This window comes from Salvelinus fontinalis, chromosome 12 (assembly GCF_029448725.1).
Source record: "Salvelinus fontinalis isolate EN_2023a chromosome 12, ASM2944872v1, whole genome shotgun sequence".
In the NCBI taxonomy this organism is placed as follows: domain Eukaryota; kingdom Metazoa; phylum Chordata; class Actinopteri; order Salmoniformes; family Salmonidae; genus Salvelinus; species Salvelinus fontinalis.
This window is the reverse complement of record NC_074676.1, coordinates 5,088,966-5,109,590: the sequence shown is the minus strand read 5'-3', so window position 1 is coordinate 5,109,590 and position 20,625 is coordinate 5,088,966. Positions and strand designations below refer to the sequence as shown.

General features: G+C 42.5%; 1 protein-coding gene across 2 annotated transcripts in view; it reads right to left on the bottom strand.

The window, feature by feature from the left end:
• Positions 1-20,625, bottom strand: part of LOC129866684 (periphilin-1-like) — a 38,177-nt gene extending 17,552 nt beyond the window's left edge. The window contains exons 1-9 of one of the 2 annotated variants that reach the window (XM_055939491.1): positions 20,442-20,625; positions 19,908-19,961; positions 17,523-17,587; positions 17,051-17,287; positions 16,778-16,848; positions 4,769-4,861; positions 4,229-4,440; positions 3,876-3,914; positions 505-578 (exon numbers count right to left, since the gene is read on the bottom strand). In XM_055939491.1, the coding sequence (XP_055795466.1) occupies positions 505-578; positions 3,876-3,914; positions 4,229-4,440; positions 4,769-4,861; positions 16,778-16,848; positions 17,051-17,287; positions 17,523-17,587; positions 19,908-19,961; positions 20,442-20,538 (942 nt within the window). In that variant the 5' untranslated portion in view covers positions 20,539-20,625. The remainder of the gene's footprint in view (positions 1-504; positions 579-3,875; positions 3,915-4,228; positions 4,441-4,768; positions 4,862-16,777; positions 16,849-17,050; positions 17,288-17,522; positions 17,588-19,907; positions 19,962-20,441) is intronic. The other variant, XM_055939492.1, reaches the window with a different exon arrangement.

Here is a 20,625-nt window from a genome sequence, read left to right as displayed (position 1 = left end):
TCTTCATCTATCGTGGCCTCATCAGACCACAAGAAAGAGACAGGCCACTTAAGGTACATCAACTGTTCCTACTGTTCCTGTGGGTTCTAGAATGAATGACATGAACAGGGATTTGCAACAGATTCCATACACCATGACAGGGCAATGAATTGTGTTGATAAATGATGTATCCATAGGAAGGCATGTGAAATGTGATGGTCAGACAATGTTGAAACGATGACACAAAAGAAAAACAGCCTGTATGGTAACAAATCGGACTTCAACTATGTATCGAGTCTCACGGACTTCCATAATCCAACCAAGTGATATAAAACAGTTGTGCAGGTCTTAAGAGATTCTTCTACCTTTTAGGACTAGTATTAAGCTAGTAAAGGGTATGCTACTGCTATGACAGGTAGCCTATCGTTTCGATATAGGCCTAATGAATGAATGATCCTATCAACTGAGAGGCTGAGCTGAAATCAGGAGCAGCGAGCTACGTCTTACATAGTTACGCAGTCGTACCTTGATTGAGACAGCGCTGTGTGGAGAACCGTCTATGGAGGCACTCTTTGTGTGGCCTAGCAACCTGGGCTTATCTGTGGAGTGAGGGAGAAGAGGAATGAAGGAGAAAGAGAAAAAGGAGACGAAAGATATAGAAACAGTCAAACAGAAACACTCGCAACTCATGCATACGCAGTAAACTAAGAAGCATTGTAAAACAAAAAGGAAACGTTTAAGAAAAAGGAGGGCACTCAAAATAAAAATCAGGGCCACCAGGCGCAGTACAATTCCATTTAAATGCTCTCAGTATTAAAAACACACTGGGGAACTACCACCACTTATTCTATATTGTCCTCCACCGTGCAATCACTCATTGCACTCTTACAGTAAACAATGGATAGGACACGATGCTACGGGACTGACGACAAGCAGAGCCCAGACAAATCGCTGTTAAATTTTACGTTCTTGTTGGAATAGCTTGCACAATAGCGGTCGACAAGTTCAGCTGTGACTAAATTGAAATATTGTGCTCCGCCGGCTCCAATATGTCTATAAAAAAAACAAATATGGCTGGGTGGAAATGTTTGTTTTCATTCCCATGGCGATGAGACTGAGCCAAGGTGAAATTAAATACACATTTCTTCCAGGAAGTTATGAAAAAAATTCCAAGTAACCCATGAAAAAGTAGTTTGTTAGTTCAAAATGCAGCAACATTTGAAATTTATTGAGTGCTGGATTTCCTATGATACTATTAACAGATGATTCTTTGAATGAGAGATGTTTCCTTGGGCAAAAATGTTTGTAGGCTGAATTTCTACTAAAATGGATATTTGCCGTGTTAAAAGAACAGAGTAGCGCAGACATAGAACTCTCTGTCTATGACAGACCAGGCCTTTGCATTTTGAGGAAAACCTGGTAACTTGGAATGACAAGAAACTAGGCTGCTGTTTAACTTAAATGATTAGGGACAGATGCTCATGAATTGCAAATCCAGAAGAGGAGCATCCAGACGATTGTGTGTGTTCCATCAAAGAGAAACGTAATGACATTAGTTAAACAGCAGCAAAGGAATCTAAGCAGATTAAACATCAAACCTCGCTAACGGGTAATGAATGAATGAAAGTCAGAAACAGAACCCTGCGGATAAGACTAATCCCTACCAACAGTCAATGTATTAGAGCAGGGGATTTCTGCCGGCTTAAATTGGCTAATTGTTTTTGTGTGTTATCAATCCAAACAAAGAAAAGTTAGGATATATGGTACAGTCTAATCATTAGGGCTGGGAATTGCCAGGGACGTCACAGTAGGATATCATGATACTCACGATTCTATATGTATTGCGATATCGAGACCGCAATTTTATTGCGATTTGATGTTCCAAATACATTGCTTACTATATAGTATGTCTGCTGCAGAGAGACAAGGGGCCGTGAGAGAAAATGAGCTTTAAGATCAGTAATGGAAGTTTAAAAAAAACTGCTAAAAACATGTTGGCTCACTATTTCATAAGAAGATGGAGAACAAGCTATAGGATGTTAAATACTAGAGGTGTTACACGGGTTCAGCATACACACACATTTCTTATTTTACAAATCTATACTTGGGAGTCAAAGTATCAATATAATATTTGACCAAAATAATATTGTAAACATATTCGGTTTTTCTCCCCCCCACCACTACTAATCATGAAAGCTAGGCTATCCTTCGCCAAAAGATTCTGGACACATGCTCGTCAAAACATTTCATTCCAAAATCAAGGGCATTAATATGGAGTTGGTCCCCACTTTGCTGCTATAACACCCTCCACTCTTCTTGAAAGGCTTTCCCTTTCCACTAGATTTTGGAACACCGCTGAGAGGACTTCCTTCCATTCAGTCACACGAGCATTAGTGATGCTGAGTCTTGTGCTGAAGTCGCTTCCAGAGGCAGTTTGCAACTTGGTAGTGAGTGATTTTTTACATGCTTCGGCACTTGGCGGTCTCGTTCTGTGAGCTTGTGTGGCCTACCACTCCATGGCTGATCCGTTGTTGCTCCTAGACGTTTCCACTTCACAATAACAGCACTTACAATTGACCAGGGCAGCTCTAGCAGGGCATACATTTGACAAACTGACTTGTTGGAAAGATGGCATCCTATGACGGTGCCACATTGAAAGTCACTGAGCTCTTCAGTAAGGCCATTCCACTGCCAATATTCGTCTTTGGAGATTGCATGGCTGTGTGCTAGATTTTATACACCTGTCAGCAACAGGTGTGGTTGAAATAGCTGAATCCACGAATTTGTCCACATACTTTTGTATATATAGTGTAGAATAGTCTTCTTCAAGAGGTACTTGAAAAATACTATTTGGGAACAAAAAACCTGAACCATAACCTATAGGCAGGAGGCTTTCTCTAAGCCATTGTACTCCTAATGCTCAATCAGAAACATTGTACAGGATTCTCTACAGTTAAACTAGGCCTACAAGACCCTATGTGGTGTGCATTCCTTATCGTCCCTCCTAAACAGTTTCTTTCTGTGCACTTTGATGTGTTGACCTAGCCAAATTAGTGTTCCAGACAGGGGTGGAGGGACAACCGTTTTCTACCTGTTTTACTGCATCTTCCAAAGGGGATAGAATATGCAGCCCAAATATAGGGGGGGGGGGGGCTTCTTCAGGCTAAACTGAAGGCTTCCTCTGTGCTCTCTTTACGCAGTAGCATAATGGAGGAAAATAAGGACTTTAAAACCCCTCTGCAGTGATTATGAGAAAGGACTTCTTCAGTCAAAAAACAACATGTGAAATGGCTGCATTAGGCATGGGGATATTTAAGGACACCCCCTGTTACTTTCCTTTAGTCTCCTACTGTCCCAATATTCTTAATCTCAAAATCTCCTCACTTCAATTGAAGGTAGGCCTAACTTAACCCACGCAGATTCCTGGTTAATCCACATAGAGAAAAGGTCATAGTTGTCTTTTTACTTTCCCAGGTTGTCCATTGAGGTCAGAAGACCTCTATGACAAGGGAGACCTGGCAAGACCTGACTGAATCATTTTGACGCTCATAAAGAAAGTTAGGCTACAACATAATGGTATGCTCAAAGGGGAAGGTAATGGGACTGGGAGTGAGTGCTGGTTTGATCTTGAAGACATCTGCTAGCTCAGTGCGCAAGCCAAGCAAAGGTTAGACCTTGAATCAAAAGCCAAATCACCTCAATAAAATAAGGCTATAGCCTTATAGAACCTGCGTGTGTGTGTGTGCAATTAAAAATGTTCCAGCACCTCCATTTAATACACACCTCCACTGAAAACAGATGCTCCTCTCAGAGAGCGGCCGGGCCTCTACATATTAGTTTTAGCATCACTTCAAAACGTGCCAATTTTCGTTTAGGGATATGAAGTGCAGACTTACCAGGCTCTCTGCACTGGCTGTGAGGCTCTTCTTTATACCCTGGAGAGGGGCGAGAAAGAAAAAAGGTCACCAAAATGACTGACAGCAGATACAAACACCAAGGTTACAGTATCCACACTAGTGGAGGCACGTCCTTTACATTGCGTCATTCCAAGTGATATGCTAGAATGGACACTGGAACAGAGCCAGACTCTAAAGTGATTGATTAAAATGTGATATTATTAAATCATTGACAGCTGAACTAAATGCCTCAGTAGAGAAACCAAAGGAAACTTAGGATTCTTCCCTATGAGACCTGGTCAAACTAAGTGCACTATATAGGGAATTTGGTGCCATTTGGGTTGCAAAATTACTCTTCTGATGGTAGGGGAAGCCCTTCTGGTCCATGTCTGGGGAGTAGCTCCTTCTGCTGGTGTTGGACCCAGAGCGCATGAGAACGGAGCCTGTTATTGCTGGAGTATCCCTTCTGATGGGAGAGCGGTCCCGTAATCTACTGTAGGAGTCCCCGGCAGGGCTTGCAGAGTAGGGGCCCAGGACCCTCCGCCTGATACCCTCAGGGTTCTCCCTGAGAAAACAGAGAGAGCGAGAGAAGGGGATTCAAGGGCCCATCCATTCAGGTCCACTCAATGACAGAACCAAAGCCACGGCTCTTCACACGATGAGCGCCTGGATTCTAATTACCTCTAAGTGTAGAGTGAAAGAAGAAAACCACTTGATATGAAAAAATTCAGTTGCTGGACTTAGAACAAAATAAGTAGTGCCTTGGATTTTGAAAAACAGTATACAACAACTGAAGTCACCGTGTCAGTCCATTGGTGCTTTGCACTTGGTCTATTAACTAAGTGCACTAGAAAGAATGGGTCTACCTTCGGCCAAAGTACATGAGGCCCTACCTCAGGTTGGGGTAGGCTGGAGACACGGTCCTCGAGAGAGGAGCTATCACTTGAACTCTGCTGCTGGGGTGGGAGCCCACTCTGCTGCTGTTCCTAAAATTTCAAAATAAAAACAGACTTTGGTAACACTTTACTTGACACCCTGCGTCATAACCATGTCATAATATGTCAACGGCTGACATAACCTGTCATTGCTGGACTTAGAACAAAATAAGTAGTGCCTTTTATCTTGAGAAACGGTATACAACTGAAGTTGCCGTGTCATTCCACTGCTACATCCGCAATAATCTGATAAGCACATGTATGTGACCAATACAACTTGATAACACATTTAGACCGGTTGTGACATGGATTGCGTTATTTTATGGCTGGTTAAGACACCTACACAAGAGTGTCAAAACCCACAAAACCACACCAGGCAAAACATTTCATTACACGATAGCCTACTTGTCAACAGTATGCTTGTTAAATAACGTTTTCTTAAAATGGACCATATTAAATCATCATTGTAATTGTGCATTGGGTTAGGTCAAACATGCACCGAAGCCAATGCTCTGTTGCTGACAACTGCGTTGAACACAGGAGCAGATTTCAGGTACAGGACAAGACACCCTCTTTTGATTTATGACTGACATAAGGGCATGTATGTGATAGGCATATCTGGCTTATTTGATGAAATCTGTCATAATGCTTCATGACAGTGTCAAAGTGTATTTTCTTAGTCCAAGTAGAGTGACAGGATCGTCATAAGGCTTCATGACCGTGCCAAAGTATATTTTCTGCAAGTTAATTAAAATATGATGAAAAAAACATGACAAAATAATTCATTACAACAGCAACGGACTTAAGAAACAAACTTTCAGAACGAAAGGAAACTTCTTGCCAGGGAAAAAACACATTTGAATAAATGTGGGTTTTCTGCAGAGACGTGTCATTATCAGCCATAAAAAAATTTAAAAAAAGTAACAGCTGTAAATATACTGATCGTGACAGTGTTTTGTCCATATTATGACAAGTTATTTGTATTTATTATGGTTCCCCATTAGCTGCTGACTCTTCCTGGGGTTCGGCAAAATGAAGGTAGTTATAAAATTTCAAAAACATTACAATACATTCATTACAGAATTCACAACGCACTAAGTGTGTGCCTTCAAGCCCGCACTCCACTACCACATATTTACAACACAAAATCCATGTGTACGTGAGTGTATAGTGTGTATGTTATCATGTGTGTGTATGCATGTGTCTGTGCCTATGTTTGTGTTGCTTCACAGTCCCCGCTGTTCAATAAGGTGTATTTTTATCCGTAAAAAAAAAAAATCGGATTCTACTGCTTGCATCAGTTACCTGAAGTTGAATACAGTTCCATGTGGTCATGATTCTATGTAGTACTGTGCGCCTCCAAAAGTCTGTTCTGACTTGGGGACTGTGAAGAGACCTCTGTTGGCATGTCTTGTAGGGTATGAATGGGTGTCTAATCTGTGTGCTAGTCGTTTAAAACAGACAGCTCGGTGCTTTCAACATGTCAATGCCTCTCACAAATACAAGTAGTGACGAAGTCAATCTCTCCTCTACTTTGAGCCAGGAGAGATTGACATGCATATTATTAATATTAGCTCTCTGTGTACATCCAAGGGCCAGCCGTGCTGCCCTGTTCTGAGCCAATTGCAATTTTCCTAAGTCCCTCTTTGTGGCACCTAACCACACGACTGAACAGTATTACAGGTGTGACAAAACTAGAGTCTGTAGGTCCTGCCTTGTTGATAGTGCTGTTCAGAAGGTTAAGCAGCGCATTATTATGGACAGACTTCTCCCCATCTTAGCTACTGTTGTATCAATATGTTATGACCATGACAGTTTACAATCCAGGGTTACTCCAAGCAGTTTAGTCACCTCAACTTGTTCAATTTCCACATTATTTATTAACATATTTAGTTGAGGTTTAGGGTTAATTGAATGATTTGTCCCAACCAAATACAATGGTTTTAGTTTTTGAAATATTTAGGACTAACTTATTCCTTGCCACCAATTCTGAAATTAACTTCAGCTCTTTGTTATGTGTTGCAGTCATTTCAGTTGCTGTACTAGCTGACATGTATAGTTTACGCAAAGCCAGTGGCATGACGTTAGTAACGATTTACTTTTTTCAAGGGGCCTAGACAGCTGCCCTGGGGATTTCCTGATTCTACCTGGATTATGTTGGAGAGGCTTCCATTAAAGAACACCCTCTGTGTTCTGTTAGATGGGTAAATCTTTATCCACAATATAGCAGGGAGTGTAAAGCCATAACACAAGCTTTACCAGCAGCAGACTATGATCAATAATGTCAAAAGCCACACTGAAGTCTAACAAAACAGCCCCCCCAATCATCAATTTCTCTAAGCCAATCATCAGTCATTTGTGTAAGTGCTGTTCTTGTTGATTGTTCTTCCCTATAAGCGTGCTGAAAGTCTGTTGTCAATTTGTTTACTATAAAATAGCATTGTATCTGGTCAAACAATTTTTTTAAAAACTATACAAAGGGTTGGTAACAGGCTGATTGGTCAGCTATTTGAGCCAGTAAAGGGGGCTTTACTATTCTTAGGTAGCAGAATGATCTTTGCTTCTCTCCAGGCCTGAGGGCACACACTTTCTGGTAGACTTATTTGGAAGATATGGCAAATAGGAGTGGATATATTGTCCACTATTATCCTCAGTAATTTTCCAAATTGTCAGACCACGGTGGCTTATCATTGTTGAAAGACAATACGTTTTTCACTTCTTCCACACTCAATTTACGGAATTCAAAATTACAATTATTGTCTTTCATAATTTGGTCAAATATACTTGGATGTGGTGTCAGCATTAGTTGCTGGCATGTCATGCCTAAGTTTGCTAATCTAATAAAAAATCAAGGACATTCATGTCAGCTGTGTTATTTGGAAAGACCTCAAGCCATGAGGTCGAAGGAATTGTCCATAGAGCTCTGAGACAGGATGGCGTCGAGGCACAGATCTGGGGAAGGGTACCAAAAACATTTGTCTGTAGCATTGAAGACCCCCCAAAAACACAGTTGCCTCAATCATATTTTAAATGGAAGAAGTTTGGAACCACCAAACTGAGCAATCGGGGGAGAAGGGCCTTGGTCAGGGAGGTATATATTAAACAAATTTACAACAGACTTTCAGCACGATTATCTGGTCTGATTAAACCAAGATTGAACTTTTTGAGACAATTCAGGACCTAGGCAAAGATGAACGGAGCAAAGTACAGAGAGATCCTTGATGAAACCCTGTTCCAGCAGGTTTCTCTGTGTACTTTGCTCCGTTCATCTTTGCCTAGGTCCTGAATTGTCTCCCAGTCCCTGCCACTGAAAAACATCCCCACAGCGTGATGCTGCCACCATCATGCATCACCGTAGGGATGCTTCCAGGTTTCCTCCAGACTTGATGCTTGACATTCAGGCCAAAAAGTTCAATCTTGGTTTAATCAGACCAGATAATCGTGCTGAAAGTCTGTTGTAAATTTGTTTAATATATACCTCCCTGACCAAGGCCCTTCTCCCCCGATTGCTCAGTTTGGTGGTTCCAAACTTCTTCCATTTAAAATATGATTGAGGCAACTGTGTTTTTGGGGGTCTTCAGGACCTCGGAAGGTGAACCTTCGCCCCAGTCTAACAGGATAACGACCCTAAGCACAAAGCCAAGACAATGCAGGTTTGGCTTCGGGAACAGTCTTTGAATGTCCATGAGTGGCCAAGCCAGAGCCCGGACTTGAAACCAATCGAACATCTCTGGAGACCTGAAAACAGCTGTGCAGCGACACAAACCATCCAACCTGACAGAGCTTGAGAGGATCTGCAGAGATTAACGTGAGAAACTCCCCAAATACAGGTGTGCCAAGCTTGTATCATCATACCCAAGAAGACTCAAGGCTGTAATTATTGCTAAAGGTGCTTCAACAAAGTACTAAAGTAAAATTTTAATTAATACATTCGCAAAAAAATGATATTAGGCTGTAACGTTTTTTTTTTTTTGAAAAAGCCAAGGGGTCTGAATACTTTCCAAATGCACCCTATTAGAGGTTGACAAATTATGATTTTTCAACACCGATACAGATAATTGGAGGACCAAAAAGAGCCGACAATGATTAATCGGCCGATTTTAAATATATATACACACATATATACAGTTGAAATCGGAAGTTTACATACACCTTAGCCAAATACATTTAAACTCAGTTTCACAATTTCTGACAGTTAATCCAAGTAAAAAATTCAGCTTTTATTTCTTTCATCACATTCCCAGTGGGTCAGAAGTTTACATACACTCAATTAGTATTTGGTAGCATTTCCTTTAAATTGTTTAACTTGGGTCAAACACTTCCGGTAGCCTTCCACAAACTTCCCACAATAACTTGGGTGAATTTTGGCCCATTCCTCCTGGCAGAGCTGGTGTACCCGAGTCAGGTTTGTAGGCCTCCTTGCTCACACACACTTTTTCAGTTCTGCCCACACATTTTCTATAGGATTGAAGTCAAGGCTTTATGATAGCCACTCCAATACCTTGACTTTGTTGTCCTTAAGCCATTTTGCCACAAATTTGGAAGTATGCTTGGGGTCATTGTCCATTTGGAAGACCCATTTGCGACCAAGTTTAAACTTCCTGACTGATGTCTTGAGATGTTGCTTCAATATATCCACATAATTTTCCATCATCATGATGCTATCTATTTTGTGAAGAGCACCAGTCCCTCCTGCAGCAAAGCAGGACCTCATGGAGGTCAGGGAGGGAGGGCTAAGGGCCCAGGGATTGCCTTTGCGATGGGGGTTCGAGGTCAACACTGTCCTTTCTGGTTAGGACAGTGGGAGGAAGGTCTGGCGAGGGTGAGTTTAACCTGACCAGAGCCCATCCAACCATCTATAGCAGGTCACGGTAAATTTCTCCTGGCCATTTGGAAGGCCAATTTGCCTTTTGGTCCATGGACAAAAAGAATAACTGATTTGTCTTTGTTAATCAGGTACTTAGCTACACTGATGTCACCTGGGAGCCTATCATTGCTAGCTCTGTAGCTTTGATGATTTGAATTGCTGTATCCTAGTCATTAGGTTTGTTAGCATGCTCAGCCAAGATCTTTGCGTTGTATGCTGCAGCAGGTTCGCCATGTTGAGCGCGCAGCTAGCCTGGCCACAAGCCAGATAGGCCTTCTCCAGGCAAGTCAAATTTAGCCACAGCCAACCACCTCTTGCAGCTCATAATTGATTTCTGACCATTGGAACGTTGCTTTGGCTGGTGTGATGTCTCACTTTTCTCCCTCTCCATGGACATTACAGTTGAGAACTGATCCTCTTTTACAGCCAGCTAGAACTTCTTAGGCAGTATCTGCTGTGCTTCTTCTCCATAGCGTCCCGGTGCGCAGTACAGGCACATCAAAGGTCAGACTGGGATCTGCTACAGACACTCTCTTAGGTGACAGTACAGGGACCAGATGGAGGCAAACCGTTTGCGGCGCAAGTGTGTGTTTCTTCTTTCCCCGTGTACACACTTGGTTCAGCAGACACTGTCACCATACAGGGACCACCTACAGAGGTTGTGGTTAAACGTTTGCGGTGCAAGTGTGTCGCTTCTTTCTCCTTGTGGTACACACTTCCCGTATTTATAGCACCCTGACGGTTAATCTCAACAACTGTTCAGAGGAGACTGCATGAATCAGGCGTTTTGGTTCCAACCACTGTCTTCGTGAGACGCAGAGTAGGTAAACGGATGATCTCCACATGTGTGGTTCCCACCGTGAAGCATGGAGGAGGTGTAATGTGTGTGGGTGCTTTGTTGTTGACACTGTCTGTGATTTATTTAGAATTCAAGGCACACTTAACTGCATGGCTACCACAGCATTCTTCAGCGATACGCCATCCCATCTGGTTTGCGCTTAGTGGGACTATCATGTTTTTCAACAGGAGAATGACCCAACACACCTCCAGGCTGTATAATGGAAATGGGGATACCTAGTCAGTTGTACAACTGAATGCGTCTTTGACATTTAACCCAATCCCTCTGAATCAGAGAGGTGCGGGGGGCTGCCATAAATCGACATCCACGTCTTCAGCGTCCGGGGAACATTGGGTTAACTGCCTTGGTCAGGGACAGAACGACAGACTTCTACCTTGTCAGCTAATGGCTATTTGACCAAGGAGAGTGATGGAGTGCTGCATCAGATGACCAGGCCTCCACAATCACCCGACCTCTACCCGATTGAGATGGTTTGGGATGAGTTGGACCGCAGAGTGAAGGAAAGGCAGTCAACAAGTGCTCAGCATATGTGGGAAATCCTTCAAGACTGTTGGAAAAGCATTCTTCATGACGCTGGTTGAGAGAATGTCAAGAGTGTTGCCAAGCTGTCATCAAGGCAAAGGGTGGCTACTTTGAAGAATCTAAAATATATTTTGATTTGTTTAACACTTCTTTGGTTACTACATTATTCCATATGTGTTATTTTCAGAGTTAATGTCTTCACTATTATTCTACAATGTAGAAAATAGTACAAATAAATAAAAACCGTTGAATGAGTAGGTGTGTCCAAACATTCGTCTTGTACTGTATGTCTTTTTTTTTTTTTTTTTTACCCAATTGGTGCTCTTCTTTGCGTTGGAAAACCTCCCTGGTCTTTGTGGTTGAATATGAACCCAGTGCTCAACCTTACAAATAATTGCATGTTATGGTTACAGAGATGAGGTAGTCATTCAAAAATCATGTTAAACACTACTATTGCACACAGAGCCCATGTAACTTATGTGTAACTTATGTGACTTATTATGTGACATTTTTACTCCTGCTTATTTAGGCTTGCCATAACAAAGGGGTTGAATACTTATTTACCCAAGAGATTACAGCTTTTCATTTTTTAATTGTTTTGTAAATTACGAAAAACATAATTCCACTTTGATAATATGGGGTATCGTATGTAGGCCACTGACCAAAACATCTCAATACAATCAATGTTAAATTCAGGGCTGTGACAACAAAAATGTGGAAAAAAGGGGTGCGAATACTTTCTGAAGGCACTGTATGACATGCATTATCTGAATTAGGCCACAGAATCATACCGATGGAGGAACGGCTTCTGTGGAGGAATTTTCTAATCTTTGAGCTTCCGAGTTGGTTTAATGTTAGACCAGAGCAAGCTAACAAGCTTGTGTGTGCAGAGCAGCACTATAATTAAAAACACGTCTTCCCTTTTTGTAGTTAATAAATCCAATGTGAAACGTGATAACTATAGTATCCCTACCTAGCATTGAAAAAGTCAATTCATTCTTCTCTAATTAAAACATCTCCCCCTAATTTCTGAATTACACTTGTAACGTTGTCAGTAGGCTACAGTTAACCTATGCTTCAGAGGGGAGGAGTAGGTAGACTACACACACACACCCACTGGCAAAGATTTCCAGCTGGCAGGCAGACGCTGGATGGAATAAGTTTGAGTGACAGAGTGAAAGCTTTGCAAAGGCTCGTTATTGTGATTTTTGTGGGATTGGAAAAAAATGCCCGGAGCATAAAATAACGTCAGTAAACGGTGGCCAGCGAAGAGTCCAAATCTGAATCACATCCAAGCACTATGGCGAGAGCTGAAAACAGCAGTTAGCGGAGGGCACTCCATCAAACGTTGAAGAATTATAGTAGTTTGCTGCTGAAAAGTAGGCCAAATTAACAATAAAAAGGTGCAGTAAGCACAGTGATGGGTACAAGAACCGTTTGTCTGTAGTTATTTTTGCCAAAGCCTGTGCAACCAAATACTAACTCAGGGGCACCAATAATTCTGCCCATGACGTTTGTCTTTATTTTCTAAATAATAAATTGTAAACTTAAAAATTTACTAAAATACATTTGGTTCTGCAATGTTGAAAATCTAAAAGGTGTGGAGACCAAAAGTTTTTTCAATTTCAACTTATTTTTCAAGAAATTGTGAATTATTTCATGTCCAGGTAGCAGATAATGGAACTTACTTGGTTCTAACTTGAAAAAGTATGTTCATTTACAATTGTACAATTTATTCTCCCCGAATATAAAAACCACAAAGGAAGCCCAGAATGCAAGATGTGAATCATAGAAATTACTAAGGTGGAGTACTCTCTCTCTCTCTGAGGACCTGAGCCCTAGGACCATGCCTTAGGACTACCTGGCCTGATAACTCTTTACTGTCCCCAGTCCACCTGGCCGTGCTGCTGCTCCAGTTTCAACTGTTCTGCCTGCGGCTAAGGAATCCTGACCTGTTCACCGGACGCGCTGCCTGTCCCAGTCCTGCTGTTTTCAACTCTCTAGAGACAGCCGGAGCGGTAGAGATTCTCTGAATGATCGGTTATGAAAAGCCAACTGACATTTACTCCTGATGTGCTGACCTGTTGCACCCTCGACAACCACTGTGATTATTATTATTTGACCCTGCTGGTCATCTATGAACATCTTGGCCATGTTCTATTATAATCTCCACCCGGCACAGCCAGAAGAGGACAGGCAACCCCTCATAGCCTGGTTCCTCTCTAGGTTTCTTCTTAGGTTCAGGCCTTTCTAGGGAGTTTTTCCTAGCCACCGTGCTTCTACACCTGCATTGCTTGCTGTTTGGGGTTTTAGGCTGGGTTTCTGTACAGCACTTTGAGACATCAGCTGATGTAAGAAGGGCTTAATAAATAAATGTGATGATTTAGGATGAACGGCGAAAATAAGGTCTGTGGTAAACACAGGTTTAGGACGTCATACGTTTTGTTGATTTAAGAGTAAGTAATTTAGGAATGTTTTCTTGGGATGCTCGAAGTTACTATTATCTGCATTTCTGGAATTAAGAAATAGGTAACACACTGCCTTTAAGAAAAGTGCAAAGATGCCAATATATTTGGCAGCAACTGTATAAATGAACCAACCAGCGGCACCTGGTTTCCATGACCCCTGCTTGAACTTCGAGGGCCATGTCCCAAAACAAAGATCAGGCCTAACAAGGCCTCCAGCATTTACGCCCCCAGGCCCGTTTGAAGTAGCCAAGGCTCAGCCTGCCAAATAAAGTTAATTACCACCGTTGCAGTGAGTGATCCTACATCTGCAGTGCTTCTACATCTGCATTGCTTGCTGGTTGGGGTTTTAGGCTGGGTTTCTGTACAGCACTTTGTGACATCAGCTGATGTAAAAAAAGGGCGTAATAAATACATTTGATTGATTCCTCCTTAAAAACTCACCTCACGTCTTTCCATAAGAAAGCTATGAAAAGGGAATTCTGTGGTCACTATACATAAAATGTCACCTTTTGAAGAAAATTCCTAGTTGTAATGGTTGATTAAGTAGGTCTATAGCTGCATCTTCAAAGCCGTTCTTCCAAGCATAGGAACAGGTTCTCTAAACGCAGGTTATATCCTTACAAACCAAACAGAAGAAAACACGCTGATCTGAGAGCAAGAATAAACCCCCCCAAAAAAAGACAGTCAGAGCAACTGGGTGTCATAGTCCCACCTGCAATAACAGGAAAACTAAACACTAGCTCTTTCAGGTCCAGGAAGAAAGACAACTGCAGAATACCAGAGGGGGAAAAGGAGACCCTGGCCTGACTAAGCTAGAAAGTACTCAAGAGGTTCTGAGAGAGTGTCTCTCTACAAGGTCAGCATCCTAAATGGGCACCCTATTCCCTATAGTGCACTACTTTTGACCAGTGCCTCTACACAGGGAATACGTTGCCATTTGGTGCTCAGCCTCCCTCAAAAAGGTCATGCCGTTAAAGCCAATCCATTACATGGAAAGCGTTACACAAACAAATTAAACATGAAATTAACTCATTTTGAAAACAAAATAACATGAAACCCAATATCAATCTAGGTAATTGGTTTTAGTCATAAGGTTATTACAACCAATGCCTCCCTCTCATCTTCCTGAATAGTGAAATCAATAATATATCATTGCAATCAGCCCTGTGCACAAATTTAATATGAGTGCACTTAATGGGATTCCCATTTCACTCATTATCTGCTAGCGTGGCATGAGGTCAAGAGCTCCACAACGGAGCGGATTGAGCAACCCACCCACCGCCGCCCACCTGCCTATATTGCAAAGGCACACCTGCAGTGTGCACCCCCCCCCCCCCACCTCTCAAAACGTATGTGTGGGAGTCTAGTGAAGGCCCATGAACAGCAGCCCCCAGGCCCAGGACTCTCTGTCTTGTGTTGAGGGGAAAGGGATAAGGGTGTGGTGCTGGAGAGGCCTTGCTGTTCATCTGGTGTCTAGCCACCTCAGTCTGACACCTCCGGCCAAGCGAGAGAGACGCAACAAAGAGTTCCTGACCGCTGCTTCCTGTGGGCTACACTGCAAGGGTGAGGCCTCCAGTCAACCTCCTTGCCACACTAATGGCGGAAAAACGGACCCAGATGCCCGCCTGCTGCCCTGTCAAAACCACACCATGAGTCTCTCTTTTAGGCTCCATTGCAGCTCCCTGGACTTGTAGGCAATGACATTGGTGAACCGACTCGAACCAACGTGGGAGACAGAATTGCAAATGTCGGTGATAAATATGCGAGGTGTCATACTATGGATCCTAAAAATAATTGGACTGGTTGCGGTAATGAAGGAAGAGGTGAGAAACCAGACCGTAGTTAGCTTGCTCTCCCACAGAAGACAGCATAGAGAGCATGTACGCCGTACAGAGAGTCTGAGGATAGCAGAGAGTGTGGTGGAGGTTGTCTGGCTGGAGAGGGAGTGGTTAGCGGCCCAGATGGTTTTCCTGTGGGGGTTTAGCCTTGTTGGCTCAATGAGTTGACACTGGTGCCCTTTGTCCCTGTCTGGAGTCTGGTATGACACTTGGGTAGGAGTGAATGGGGAGGGGTGGGTCTTAGCCTGTGAACTGTTGGCACCCTGCATTGGGTCACTGCTAGACGGCTGTCTTGGCAGCACAGGGGCAGAGCAGATCCACTGGCTTTAGCTGTGCTCTGTGTGGGGTCGGGCTGACAAGCTCCCCAAGGCAAGGAGTCTGGTGGTTGATAAGTGGAATATGGTATGAAACGAGAGCCAAGAACCTCCTCTCAGTCTTTCCCGCCCAATCCCTCAGAGACAGGTTGGCAAATTCGCTTCAGTGTATTTTCAATCCCTCTTCAAAAAGCAGTGACTGTGCGATATATGTCAAATGTAATATCTTGAGTGGGAATTTACACTGAGTACACAAAACATTAATAACACCTGCTCTTTCCATGACAGATTGACTAGGTGAAAGCTATGATCCCTTATTGGTGTCACTTGTTAAATCCACTTCAAACCAGTGAAGATGAAGGGGAGGAGACAAGTTAAAGAAGGATTTTTAAGTCTTGAGACATGGATTGTGTATGTGTGCTATTCAGAGGGTGAATGGGCAAGACAAAAAATGTAAGTGGCTTTGAACGGGGTATGGTATAAGGTGCCAGGTGCACCGGTTTGTGTCAAGAACTGCAAGGCTGCTGGGTTTTTCACGCTCAACAGTTTCCCGTGTGTATCAAGAACGGTCCACCGCCCAGAGGACATCCAGCCAACTTGACACAACTGTGGGAAGTATTAGAGTCAACATGGGCCAGCAACCCTGTGGAACGTTATCAATGCCTACCAAGCTGCAATAATTAAAAGCAATAATTTCAGAGTTGAATTAATGCTCCAAGTTGTGCTCTACACAAAGACACATACATGATATGAAAAATGCTGCTCAAAAACGTGGTTAGAGAGGCGAGCCAACAACCAGCAAATCCTAGATGCCATTGCATACCGCTGTGCCCTTGAGCAAGGCACTTAACACCCAACAACAGCAGCTCCCAGGTGGCCCAGTGTGGCAGCCCCCCGCACCACTCCAAAACCTGTATATACTTGTGTCTTTCGGAGGGGACCTCGTGTGCAATTGACCAATAAAGGTATGGTGGCTTCAGAAATGTAGAACTCTGCTGCCATCCGGTGGTTCATACCACCACAGTATTTTAAAACAGGTCATTAACAAAGTATTACTCAACGTCTCTCAATCTTATAGATGTGGTCAAGCCTGATTTACCTCATCTCTCCTTGACGGCCCATCTGAGAATCAACTCTGGATCCCCTGTAGCATGGATCCCTGTAGTCCTCCTGCATACAAAGATAGTGTATGTGTTGAAATTTGTGTGAATAATAAAGACGGCTGAAAAAAATAAAAATACTGATAATCAACATACATTCAACAGCTAGGCTACCGCCTAAATGATCCGTTTTATATTAGTCCAACTGCAAAGAAAGTAAACAAAATCTTAGTTTTCTGAGATCAATATGATTATTATAAAGCGTCACCAACCTGTCGGGGAGATGGGGAGTTCCTCCCTCGGATGCTCCCAACCACGTCACCGTGGTATCCACGATCACTTCCTGTGTGAATGTTGTCGCTAGGGTATCCTCTCTGGTCATCGTCATGGTAACTTTGAATGCCACCATACCGCTTGGTTTCATATTCAAATTCTCGGTCGTATTCTTGCTCCGGTCTTGTCACAGCCGTCCTCCTCTCGACAACATTCACAACTCTCTGGTACATTCCCTAAACAAAAAAAATCACGACATGGATTAGTTCCTTTCAAAAACACAAGTGCAGAGAGACAATCTACTCTATGCATGAACAAATAAGTTATACATCTCTTTACATTGACAACTCCATGAAGGATGGTCGATGGCCTAATAAACACTCAGGTGATGACAATACATACGTGAACATAATCTTCACTGTCTGCCCAAAGAGTGCATTGTGCAAAGTGCTAGAATGACCAGTCACTTACCGCTCTCTCTGAAATAAGCTCATCGGTGGCCTCTCCGATTCGGCTTCGGTCTCGCCTGTACGCCACTGCAAGTAAGGGACAACAAGCATACAATCACAGCCTTGACAATAATTAACACAGAGGGACGCAAACTAAAATGTGTTAATTTTGTATTTTTTACTAGGCAAGTCAGTTAAGAACAAATTCTTATTTTCAATGACGGCCTAGGAATAGTGGGTTAACTGCCTGTTCAGGGGCAGAAAGACAGATTTGTACCTTGTCAGCTCAGGGATTCGAACTTGCAACCTTTTGGTTACTAGTCCAATGCTCTAACCACTAGGCTACCCTGGCGCCCCATTGTCCACAAGTAGCTCACGTTTCAAACAAGTATGTACACTAATGCGGCGTTCACATGCTGTCGGAGTAATCGGAAGTTCGGAGTTCCAACTGGGAAGTTTCACTTGAACGACCCTCCAAGTCATAAAAACAAGTGGGAAACTCAAAGAAAATGTTGTTACAAGAGTTGTTACCACTGACATTTCAACTTTTTGACCAAAAGAGGACAACAAAACGGGTTTGTGGAGCAGGTAAAAGTAAAATACTTCTCATTCCTCCTTCGTATGGCGGCGACTGCTAGTCAAAACAGTTATTTGGGCTCCACGGGAACATCAAGGAAGTCTGGGTGCAGATGGAGCGAGTGACGCAGTCCACGAACCTCACTGGCTGTGCTCTTGCGATGGGTTGTAAAATCATTGGCTGCAGAGCAACTCTGCTGTCCTCAGAACTGGATCATTATAAACTGATTCACATTTTCGCCTCCTCCTCCCTTTAGGCCACTATAGGTGTTGTAGGTAGGTTGCATGTTGCTATAATAATATGGATATAGGCATAAACCAACTACGCATAATTTATTTCACAAGCTTTCCTCAGCTGTAGCCTAAGTTTTTTTTCTTCTTCTCCTCATTAGATTTTTCCATCTTGGTATTGTTTGCTCAATTTCACTTCTTGTGGCCGAACATACAGTTGAAGTCGGAAGTTTACATACACCTTAGACAAATACATTTCAACTCAGTTTTTCACAATTCCTGACATTTAATCCTAGTAAAAATCCCCTGTCTTAGGTCAGTTAGGATCACCACTTTATTTTAAGAATGTGAAATGTCATAATAGTAGAGAGAATGATTTATTTCAGCTTTTATTTCTTTCATCACATTCCCAGTGGGTCAGAAGTTTACACACTCTCAATTAGTATTTGGTAGCCTCGTCTTTAAATTGTTTAACTGGGGTCAAACGTTTCAGAAGCTTCCCACAATAAGTTGGGTGAATTTTGGCCCATTCCTCCTGACAGAGCTGGTGTAACTGAGTCAGGTTTGTAGGCCTCCTTGCTCGCACACGCTTTTTCAGTTCTGCCCACAAATGTTCTATAGGATTGAGGTCAGGGCTTTGTGATAGCCACTCCAATACCTTGACTTTGTTGTCCTTAAGCCATTTTGCCACAACTTAGGAAGTATGCTTGGGGTCATTGTCCATTTGGAAGACCCATTTGCGACCAAGCTTTAACTTCCTGACTGATGTCTTGAGATGTTGCTTCAATATATCCACATAATTTTGCTACCTCATGATGCCATCTATTTTGTGAAGTGCACCAGTCCCTCCTGCAGCAAAGCACCCCCACAACATGATTCTGCCACCCCGTGCTTTACGGTTGGAATGATGTTCTTCGACTTGAAAGCCTCCCACTTTTTTTTTTAGGATTAGGCTTTTAGTCGTTTGGTTTGTAATGGCAAGGAAGGATTTTTTCCCCAGGCTTGAATGCATGTTTCATTTGTTTTAATGCTTTGCTCAACTGTAAGGTTTGTTCAAATTTCTCATTAGATTTGTATCTCTCTCTCTCTCTCTCATTATTACCGTAGGCCTCCCATGTTTATGGGTTATTAAAAAAAAATTAACTTTCGGAGATTCATTCAATGTTTGATCATGAATACGATAACACGGTCACCACGACAGCCCTACTTGTGTGACAAGAAGCTGTAATCCTACGGCCGGCAACTAAATCCTTGACGTTTCGCCTGTGAACAGTTAAGTAGGAGACTGAGGTTGCTCTGAGATCAAGCTAGCTAAAATCCTATTGGTTGAAGAATTGGTCCGACTTCAAAAGCAATAAAACACAATCATGTCAGAATACCCAGTTTCCCTCAAGCACATGAATGCCTCATTAGACAGTACACAGTGTAGTGTGTGCACTAGGGAGACTTAAGTAACGTTTATACTCTGACAAACAGATATCGCAAATCAAACTCTGAAAGTATCTGAGCTAGGCATCAGGGTTACAGTATAACTGTCCCTTCATATTGTGCACACTGATTTTTCAGTTACTGTAGTGTGGTAGAGCTATAGCTAACTTACTCCAAGTTGCTGAAGGGCTCCTCAATGTGGTGTGGGACCTGGAGAATGTAAAACCTGCAAATATTGATGAATATTTAGGAATTATTGAGTTGTCTATGGAGTGTATTGACACAAATGTGGTTGATATTCAAAAACTAGGATACAAGACACAGAAAGAAAAATTGCACATGTAAACAAAATCAACTGGGGCATATTCATTACGTCTCTTAAAACAGAAGGACCTACCTGAATTCCCCTTGGGGTGTAATAATTACGCCACAGTTGCTAGCGACAGAATTCAGGCAACTAGGGCCCTTAGTTTAATTACGTTTGCTTCCGTTTAAGAAACGTTTCGCAACAGTGTGTAACGAATACGACCCTGATGATTAATAATGTTTCTATATGAACATCCCAAGTAAATTGAAATGATAGCGTCTCTAGCTAGTAATTTACAAACAATTGGACAGTTACTGAAGTTAGCCTAGCTGCAAAGAGATGCTGGCCAATGCTAGTTAGCGTACACTGAAGCTGTTGTTGCTAGGAAAACGAACTTACCAGTTGAACGTGCTCTGTGTATTAGTATTAAAGGTAGTCTTGCACTTTTTGCGATAAAGTAGTGTATTTTTTTATATAGTTCCAAACCTTTCTGCATGTGCTACATTTGACAACAAACACCACGAGCAAAATTCAACCTCTTCCTCGTCGGTGTTTGAATGGCGGAGTGCAGTATGTTACGCTG